Here is a 9,624-nt window from a genome sequence, read left to right as displayed (position 1 = left end):
ACAGACTTTAATTGACAAAGAAACAACAAGAAAGTAGAAGCAATTAAATAAAAAATATTATAATACAAAACGTCAACTCAAATGAAACACGTCATAGATAACGTTAATTGTCAATAAATTGTCTGTAAATGTTTTATTTACTCACACAGATAAGATGATTTTATCTAGTTCCTGTCGCTTCGCTGAGTGAGCGCTCGTTTTGTTTTACTCGTAGACCGCTTGTATTCTGTCAAGGAAAAGAAGCAGAATTTTCAAAATTTTCAACGTTTTTTTTATCACATTGAATTATCTAGCGACACAGTTAGTCACGGACAACGATATATAACTTTAAACTCACGTTCGATGTGAGGAATAAATCCAGCTCTACTTATTTCTGGACACGCCCATACTAAAACCAAGCGCCCCCTCCTGTGCGGCGACCATGGCAGCATGTCTGACTTGGATCTGGAGAACCTGCAACTTCTTCATGTCCGCCTTCTTCGCGCTCGCCACGTACGTTCAGGTGATCGCTGCTCCTTCTTTTCACACGTTCATTTATCAACTAGTTTGGTTCATTTTAACGTCTGTCTGCGCAGATCAATGACCCGGATGCTGGGCTGTGGATGGTGAAGCTGCTCGAACTTTTGAGCTTTTTAAAGATGGTTCAAAATTAACTCGTTTGTTTGTGTCGAAGGTTGGTTACGGCGTCCCTGCGGTCCTGTGCGCATGCGTTGGGTTCAACCATCAGCTGACAGGTACAATATCTTTTAAAAAAAACATCAGAAAATAAAGTTGTTTCCACGTGACTAGCCTTTCCTACTTTTCAGTAGAAGTTGTCGCCCTCTAGTGGCGGTTTTATGGAATGACATTCGAATTTTGTCGTTAGTCAGAATAAGATGAGTTTTTGATCTCGTGTGACGTCAGAGTTCTGCGTCTGGAGGCGTCTGGCTGACCTGCACGTCATGGTGTCCACCGCGGTCGTGTCACTGCTGGGATGGAAGCTTTATAAACTCAAGACGACGGACGTGTTCCAGCAGGAGGAGGGCAGGTGAGTGACCCCGCGACCCCCCCTTTATAAAGACCCCAAACTCAATACCTCTGCCAAGGAGATCAAAATTCTCAGTCAACTTGAGCAAAACTATTACTTTTTGTTATTGTATTAACTCGACACAAGTGTTATAGTGTTTGTATACATCAATATACAGCACTAGGACCTGAAATAACTACAACTGGAAAATCACTTTTTCAAAGATATATTTTTTATAACTTATTTCATTTCTGGTATTTTATTCTTATATCAATATGTCGTGACTAATGTCAGGGGCCGTCAAGCCAAAAGAAAAAGAAGGAACAAAAACATAAAAATAAAGGAGGAAAATGTTTTTATGCCTTAACATTTTATGAATAAGCTTTATAAAATGTATTATATATAAAATATGATAAGGCCGATGTTTTTTTTCTCTCCAACATACTTGTTTAATTTAAAAGGAAATACACACCAAAATGTAAAAATAAAAACAAGTAAAAAATGAGGGAAACAATTCAAATTAAATATATGATTAAAAGAATAATTCACTTTTTTTATTGCAAGTAAGCTATCAAAGGTCTATGTTTATTTGATGTTTTTCTTGCGATTTCTCTTTGAAAATGGATTTAGTAAATTTCTCTTCATTAAAGCATTAATCAACGTAATAATATTTTTCTTCAGGGAGTTTTCCGGCCTCTCGATTACCCTCGTGTGGCTGCTCTTGTGTCGTCACTCCGGCAGGTGAACTCTCAGTACCCTTTGAAACGAAAGTAATTCAAAAAAACTGATTCTTGTTGTTTCTATCAAGGGGTCCGGTGGGGGTCCTGCGTGTCTCGGCGGCGGTCGCCATAGCGACGTTTCCATTGGTGGCCTGGCTTTACTACTACATCAACCAGGACCTGCGAGCCGCGTGGCCGTCGCACTGCAAAACTGCCATTTAAGAAGATCCTTGTTTATGATCGTAAATAATATTAATAATAAAAATGTCTTATGGATTGAACTGTAAATACAGAATGTAAAGTGTGATGTTATTCTTTACTTATTTTTGTAATGATTTATTTTCCTATTTGTGTCAAATTAAAAGGAGTACAAAAATATAATTTTGCTCTTTTTTGGAGTTTATTCCGTTGAAGTAGTTCCCCTCCAGTCCGCCGGGGGTCGCTGTCGCGCCTCCCACTATTACCTAAACTCGAAACAACTTCCGCCTTCACCCGGCTCCGTCTGTCAAGGTCCAACATGTTTCCTGGTGTGGTTCTGCTCAGACTCGGAACCATGAACGTCCGAGTCTTACACACGCAGCTCCGGACGCTCCGGTGGCTCCGCGGTCACGGCTGCCCGGTGAGTGACGTCACTGACCGGGGCGGGGGGCACCGGGACCACCTGAGGGTTTTATAAAGACGCGGAGTGACGGTTCTTCAAACTTGCTCTTCCAGGTCCAGGGTTCGAGTCCCAGGTTGACGCCGCAGACCTGGAGAGAGTTCTCATCGCTGCCTCGACCTCCATCCTCTCAGCGGAAGACCAAGCACGTGAGTCACTTCCGGGTCAAAGTTCAATCTTTTAACTTTTAATTCTTTATTTCAACGATGAAATCAGTCATTTTTGAAGGAATCCTGCACCGATCCCGCCGATACTGATCCGATACCGGCGTTGATGATAAGATTACACCGGTTTCTATTACTTTATTACTACATAAGGATCTATAAAGATCATATTTGTTTCAATAAAACGACGTTTAAATGGTTTCCAGCCTTTTGGAAACATAAGAACTCATGATGCGTTATTGTTATTAGAATAAAGAAAATACACTATAACCTGACAAACACGAATACAACCTGTATAACAATGTACTAGAACACTTTTGTAGAATAAAGATTCACTTTTATTGCACAAAAAATGTTCAAATTAAATGGCCTTATATAGGTATGTATATTATTATTATTATTATATTAATGTATACATACATTTACGGGAGAGAATAAAGTAAATATACAACTTTTTCCTTTAGTTTTTAATGCTTTCGTATGGTGTTTTTTGTCAAAATATTCTTTTGACAATTGAACTGCTTTTTTTTATATTCTTTGGCGTGAAGCGACTTTAGAAGCTTTAGTTCAGTTATTGTTGAATTACAGAATATAGAAATGAATGATACCAATGAAATAAAAATAGATTAATACATTTAAAAAAATCCCCTCAATAAATAATGAATCCGAATATTTAAATACATAAAATATAATAAACAATATTCAAGATCCTGACAGTATTATAGTGTGACTTATTCCCTCCTATGTTGCTCCGCGGATAAAACGTTCTCAATTTTGGATTTTTTTGGATCATTGCAATCCTTATTTGAAGCTGACGTCACGAGATTTAAAAGTAGTTTTGAGCCGTTTCGCCTGCAGTTCATACAGAACTCTGCAGCTAGAATTCTGAGCCGCTCTAGTAGAAGAACTCACATTTCTCCTTCAAACTCTTCACTGGCTGCTCTAGTAGAAGAACTCACATTTCTCCTTCAAACTCTTCACTGGCTGCTCTAGTAGAAGAACTCACATTTCTCCTTCAAACTCTTCACTGGCTGCTCTAGTAGAAGAACTCACATTTCTCCTTCAAACTCTTCACTGGCTGCTCTAGTAGAAGAACTCACATTTCTCCTTCAAACTCTTCACTGGCTCTTCATTCTGGTCCTTACTTTCAGATCTATTCATGGTGTTTTTAAATGTGTATTGATTGTTCAAGAACTTGTGACCCTGGTCCAAGAAGACGCTTTACAAGTGACCCTCACTTACTCGCAGATCGTAACGTGGCAGACGTTAGCGTGGACCTTCGCCGTGGGAGGAGCTTGTCTCGCCGGGATGAAGTACCTGAAGAGCGAGAAGGAGAAGAGTAAGTGCCGACTCCTCGTCGCCCGAGATGGTTTCTTGAAAGAGGGGATGAATCCGTGGCAGGGATCGAGAAGGAGAAGAGGAAGTCTGTGGGGAAGGCGGCGATCGGGGGTCCGTTCGCGCTCACCGACCACAACAACAAGCCCTGCAGCAGCGAGGACCTCCTGGGCCAGTGGCTCCTCATCTACTTCGGCTTCACCCACTGCCCCGACATCTGCCCGGAGGAGCTGGAGAAGATGATCGAGGTGGTGGACAAGATCGGTGAGAGACGCTCGACACGGACAGAGATCTCTTGATGTGACGCCTTTGACTTCCAGACAACATCCCGACGCTTCCCAACCTGAAGCCCATCCTCATCTCCATCGACCCGGCCCGGGACTCCGTGGAAGCCATGGCTGCGTATGTGAAAGGTAACCATGTGTTCAGTCACAGTACTACGAGTAATAGTGTTAGACTATGGAAGTATACAAGTGTTGCATTTTAAAGGTTGAAACTTTGAATTTTATATTGGAATGTTTTTTTATGCTTGAATAAATACATTGAATAATTTATATATTGAAAGGTTAAATTAGTTTTTTTTAAATAATTAAGTTTAACAATTTATATATATATTTTTTAATAATTTGATTTAATATTATTTATATTGAAAGGTTGAATTTGTTTCTTTTAATAATTACATGTAATAATTTATATATGTATTTTTTTAGTAATTTAAATAATTTATGTATTCTAACTTTGAGTTTTTTTTTTTTAAAATAATTACATTAAATCATTTATATCTATATTTTTTAAGAATTTAATTTAATAATATATATATTGAAAGGTTTTCTTTAATAGTTTTTTGGAATAATTACATTTAATTATTTAAAGCTTTTATTTTTTTTAAACTTTCAAGTGTTTTCTGGAATAATAACATTTAAAAATGTATATGTTAAAAGATTGAATTTATTTTATTAGTAATTCAATTTTATCATTTATATAATGGTTTATTTTATTTATTTATTTGGAATAATTCAATTGAATAATTTATATATATAATAATTTTAATAATCTTTATAATTTATGTATTAAAAGGTTGAATTCGTTTTTTAAAATAGTACATGTTTTTAATTTATATATTAAAAAGGTTTACTTAATTTTTTTAATGAATAATTACATCTAATATTGTATATATTGAAATTCTTATTTTTTGGGGGAATAATTCAATTTGATAATTTATATATTGAGATGTTAAATCCGTGTTTTTAAATAAGATTTTATTATTTAAAGATAATATGGTTAAATCTATTTTCTATTTTTTAATTATCATTATTTATTTGTATATTGAATTAATCTTTTTCTTTTAAAATTATTGAATTTGAATGATTAAATATTTTAAAACACAGAGTTTGGTAATTAAATATTAATTCAAAAATACATTTTCTAAATTCAATATTTGTCATCATTTCGTGGTATTTTAAGTTCAGTATAAAACTATTAATGGGGAAAGTTAACTAGACTAAGAGCTCGCACACGCACACGCACACACACATACACACACACACACACACACACACACACACACGGTGCTCGTTTGGTTCTGTCTGGTGACACTAATTAAACCAACATTTTTATAGTGAATTTAAAATGCTTTGGATTAAAAATAAAAATACACTTTTTAATTATTGGATTAATTATCAAACTATGTGTAAAATAAACAAACAATTTGTTTTCAAAATAGTTTTCAATTCAATTATATACAAAAATTAAAATGAAACCTTTTAATATACAAATGATTGGATTCTATTATTAAATAAAAGCAAATGTTAACCTTTCAAAATAAAAATAATATTAGTTACTTCTTCATCAATGCTTTGAAATGTTCAACTGTTCAACATCCTGACGGCGTTTGTTTGTTTGTTTGTTTGTTTGTTTGTTTGTTTGTTTCCTCAGAGTTCTCTCCGAAGCTGATCGGCCTCACGGGAACGAAGGCCGAGGTGGACAAAGTCTCTCGATGCTACAGAGTTTACTACAGCGACGGACCGAAGGACGAGGACAACGACTACATCGTGAGTGTTTGACCGTCTGGATCTCGGCTCGCCTTGCGGAATCCTACGCCGCCACAGTCGTGTCGAACTCAGTCACGTATTCACTTGATGTGAAGTTTGAGCATTTATTTCTTTGAGGCTCATCTTAAATATCACTGTGTCTTTATTAGTTTTACTATTAGTGTGGACGTCAATCATCTCATATATACAGTATATATATATATATTTATTGATTTATATTTTTTTCATAAATTATTTTAATATTTTGTATATTTAATTCGTTTTTATTGAATAATGTATTTCAATCATTTGTATGTTAAAAGTTTTTCAATTTATTTTAAAATAAACAATTTAATTAAACATTTATAATATATATATTTTTGAACCAACATTTTTGTATTGAATTTAAAACACTAGGAATAATTATATATTTTTGAATTATTGTAATTAGTAAATCAAACTCTTTGTATAAAAATGCATTTATTTAAATTCTTAAATCCATTTTTCCCAAAAAATACATTTCAACTGTTTGTAGCTTTAAATACAAAAATAACTGAATAAGATTAATTGTTAAAAAATAAATTAAATTCTTAAAAAAACATTAAAAAAAAAAACCTGTTAAATCTCTTTAGTTTATTAAATGAACCCATTTCTTACACATAGTTTGATATTCTTTTCCCAATTTTTTAATTCATAGCCCTTTAAATTCAATTTAAAATAGTAATAATAGTATAATAGAGCCAAGATTTTTACATTGAAACTTAATTAAACTCATTAAATGCTATATATATACACTGTATTTTTATATATATATATATATATATATATATTTATCTTCAATATTCTGATGGAATTATTGTACTTATCACAGGCATCTGAATGAGTCTTGTAGGTCCAGATCTTTGTAGGTCCAGATCTTTGTAGGAATAGATCTTTGTAGGTCCAGATCTTTGTAGGAATAGATCTTTGTAGGTCTAGATCTTTGTAGGTCCAGATCTTTGTAGGAATAGATCTTTGTAGGTCCAGATATTTGTAGGTCTAGATCTTTGTAGGTCCAGATCTTTGTAGGAATAGATCTTTGTAGGTCCAGATCTTTGTAGGTCTAGATCTTTGTAGGTCCAGATCTTTGTAGGAATAGATCTTTGTAGGTCTAGATCTTTGTAGGTCCAGATCTTTGTAGGAATAGATCTTTGTAGGTCCAGATATTTGTAGGTCTAGATCTTTGTAGGTCCAGATCTTTGTAGGAATAGATCTTTGTAGGTCCAGATCTTTGTAGGTCTAGATCTTTGTAGGTCCAGATCTTTGTAGGAATAGATCTTTGTAGGTCCAGATATTTGTAGGAATAGATCTTTGTAGGTCTAGATCTTTGTAGGAATAGATCTTTGTAGGTCCAGATCTTTGTAGGAATAGATCTTTGTAGGTCTAGATCTTTGTAGGTCCAGATCTTTGTAGGAATAGATCTTTGTAGGTCCAGATCTTTGTAGGTCTAGATCTTTGTAGGTCCAGATCTTTGTAGGAATAGATCTTTGTAGGTCTAGATCTTTGTAGGTCCAGATCTTTGTAGGAATAGATCTTTGTAGGTCCAGATATTTGTAGGTCTAGATCTTTGTAGGTCCAGATCTTTGTAGGAATAGATCTTTGTAGGTCCAGATCTTTGTAGGTCTAGATCTTTGTAGGTCCAGATCTTTGTAGGAATAGATCTTTGTAGGTCCAGATATTTGTATGAATAGATCTTTGTAGGTCTAGATCTTTGTAGGTCTAGATCTTTGTAGGAATAGATCTTTGTAGGTCCAGATCTTTGTAGGAATAGATCTTTGTAGGTCTAGATCTTTGTAGGTCCAGATCTTTGTAGGAATAGATCTTTGTAGGTCCAGATCTTTGTAGGTCTAGATCTTTGTAGGTCCAGATCTTTGTAGGTCCAGATCTTTGTAGGTCTAAATCTTTGTAGGTCTAGATCTTTGTAGGTCCAGATCTTTGTAGGTCCAGATCTTTCTAGGTCCAGATCTTTCTAGGTCCAGATCTTTGTAGGTCCAGATCTTTGTAGGTCCAGATCTTTCTAGGTCCAGATCTTTCTAGGTCCAGATCTTTGTAGGTCCAGATCTTTCTAGGTCCAGATCTTTCTAGGTCCAGATCCATGAGTGACACACGCGACACATTAAAACGATAAAAGTGAACTCTGGATCACACGTGTGCGTGAACCAGACTCTACATCCATTCGTGTCCGAAACTGACTTGTGTTCCTTGAACCCCTGCAGGTGGACCACAGCATCATCATGTACCTGGTGGGACCCGACGGAGAGTTCGTGGAGTTCTACGGTCAGAACAAGACGGTCGGAGAGATCGAGGGCTCCATCGGCACCTACATGATGAAGTACAGATACGCCAAGAAGATGGCGGAGTCTTGATCTAGATCCACCATCGACACGTTTGTAAATATGCTTGTGATCCTCGTCCAAATAAAAGAAGTTTCTGGTTAAATTGTGCGAGTGAAGACGTCTGCCAAGCAGCTCCTGATCCTAGATCGTCATTGAAGCCGAGGCGACGTCATCGATGAGACGCCGAAGGTCAAACCCGTTCAAACCTGAGATCACGAACTAAATCCACTGCTCCGGCCGAGAACGACGGGAATCCGGAGTCGCAGACGCTCTAATTGTGCGAGCGTCTGATCGCCCGTCGGCGCGAGGTCGACGACAGCTGTCGCCGCGGCGACCGGCTCTGGATCCTAACACTTTGAACCAGGAGGAGGAAGAAGCAGCTGCTTCGCCTTCAGAAGACCTCGGTGGGAATAGATCTGAGGACACCAGGATTTGCTCCTGGTTAGTGGGTCAACGTGGCAGACGAGGACAGTCGCTACTGTGGCAAGACTTTCCCGCAGACCTCCTCCAAGCAGCTCTGCTGCGAGTCTCTCGGAGATGATCTCACTGACGTCCACTTAAAGATTTCAATTCATCTTTATTGATAAAGTCGCTTTCACACAATTAAAAAAAGCTATTTAGGATTAAAGGACTCGATTAAACGAGCGCAGACCTCCTCCAAGCAGCTCTACTCCCATTCTTCGATCAATGTCAACTTCAGCGTTGAATAAAACTTTATTAACACTTTCATACAATGTCAAAAGGTTATTTTATTGGAGCATAAAAGTACTAGATTAATACGAGCGCAGACCTCCTCCAAGCAGCTCATCTCCCAGTCTCTGGGAGATGAACCCACGAATGCAACCACTTAAAGATTTCAATTAATCTTTATTAATAAAGTCATTTTCACATAACATAAAAAAGTTATTAAGGATTAAAGGACTAATTTAAACGAGCGCAGACCTCCTCCAAGCAGCTCTACTCCCAGTCTCTGGGAGATGAACCCACGAATGCAACCACTTAAATATTTCAATCAATCTTTATTAATAAAGTCATTTTCACATAACATAAAAAAGTTATTAAGGATTAAAGGACTAATTTAAACGAGCGCAGACCTCCTCCAAGCAGCTCTACTCCCAGTCTCTGGGAGATGAACCCACAAATGCAACCACTTAAAGATTTCAATTAATCTTTATTAATAAGGTCACTTTCACACAACATAAAAAAGTTATTAAGGATTAAAGGACTAATTTTTTTTGCACTGTGTATTTTTTTTTACGCTGTGCACTTTTTGCACACTGTATTTTATTGCACTGTTTTTTTTTGCACCGTGTATTGTTTTCACGGCGCTGTCAACA

The 9,624-nt window shown here is 36.5% G+C and overlaps 2 protein-coding genes across 2 annotated transcripts; both read left to right on the top strand.

Moving 5' to 3' along the window:
• The first annotated feature begins 419 nt into the window (after window positions 1-419).
• On the top strand, window positions 420-2,095 carry tmem220 (transmembrane protein 220). Its single transcript, XM_087808938.1, has 6 exons — window positions 420-502; window positions 576-605; window positions 674-734; window positions 904-1,027; window positions 1,688-1,747; window positions 1,815-2,095. Exons 1-6 carry the CDS (start codon window positions 422-424, stop codon window positions 1,945-1,947), a joined length of 489 nt encoding a protein of 162 aa, XP_087665064.1. The 5' UTR covers window positions 420-421; the 3' UTR covers window positions 1,948-2,095.
• A 56-nt stretch (window positions 2,096-2,151) lies between these two features.
• On the top strand, window positions 2,152-8,937 carry sco1 (synthesis of cytochrome C oxidase 1). Its single transcript, XM_087808937.1, has 7 exons — window positions 2,152-2,344; window positions 2,440-2,532; window positions 3,796-3,886; window positions 3,949-4,146; window positions 4,203-4,295; window positions 5,818-5,933; window positions 8,168-8,937. The coding sequence occupies exons 1-7, from the start codon at window positions 2,243-2,245 to the stop codon at window positions 8,315-8,317; spliced, it is 843 nt and encodes a 280-aa protein (XP_087665063.1). The 5' UTR covers window positions 2,152-2,242; the 3' UTR covers window positions 8,318-8,937.
• The last annotated feature ends 687 nt before the right edge of the window (window positions 8,938-9,624 follow it).

The sequence above is a fragment of the Callionymus lyra genome, chromosome 15, assembly GCF_982586985.1.
Source record: "Callionymus lyra chromosome 15, fCalLyr1.hap1.1, whole genome shotgun sequence".
Taxonomy (NCBI): domain Eukaryota; kingdom Metazoa; phylum Chordata; class Actinopteri; order Syngnathiformes; family Callionymidae; genus Callionymus; species Callionymus lyra.
This window is presented reverse-complemented; position numbering and strand designations above follow the sequence as displayed.

Excerpts from the sequence above, each read along its gene's own strand:
- tmem220 (XM_087808938.1), top strand. The coding sequence starts at position 422 with ATGGCAGCATGTCTGACTTGGATCTGGAGAACCTGCAACTTCTTCATG. Across the intron at positions 503-575 it reads CGCTCGCCACGTACGTTCAG|ATCAATGACCCGGATGCTGG; the intron begins GTGATCGCTGCT and ends CTGTCTGCGCAG. Across the intron at positions 735-903 it reads GTTCAACCATCAGCTGACAG|AGTTCTGCGTCTGGAGGCGT; the intron begins GTACAATATCTT and ends GTGTGACGTCAG.
- sco1 (XM_087808937.1), top strand. The coding sequence starts at position 2,243 with ATGTTTCCTGGTGTGGTTCTGCTCAGACTCGGAACCATGAACGTCCGA. Across the intron at positions 2,345-2,439 it reads TCCGCGGTCACGGCTGCCCG|GTCCAGGGTTCGAGTCCCAG; the intron begins GTGAGTGACGTC and ends TTGCTCTTCCAG. Across the intron at positions 4,147-4,202 it reads CGAGGTGGTGGACAAGATCG|ACAACATCCCGACGCTTCCC; the intron begins GTGAGAGACGCT and ends TTTGACTTCCAG.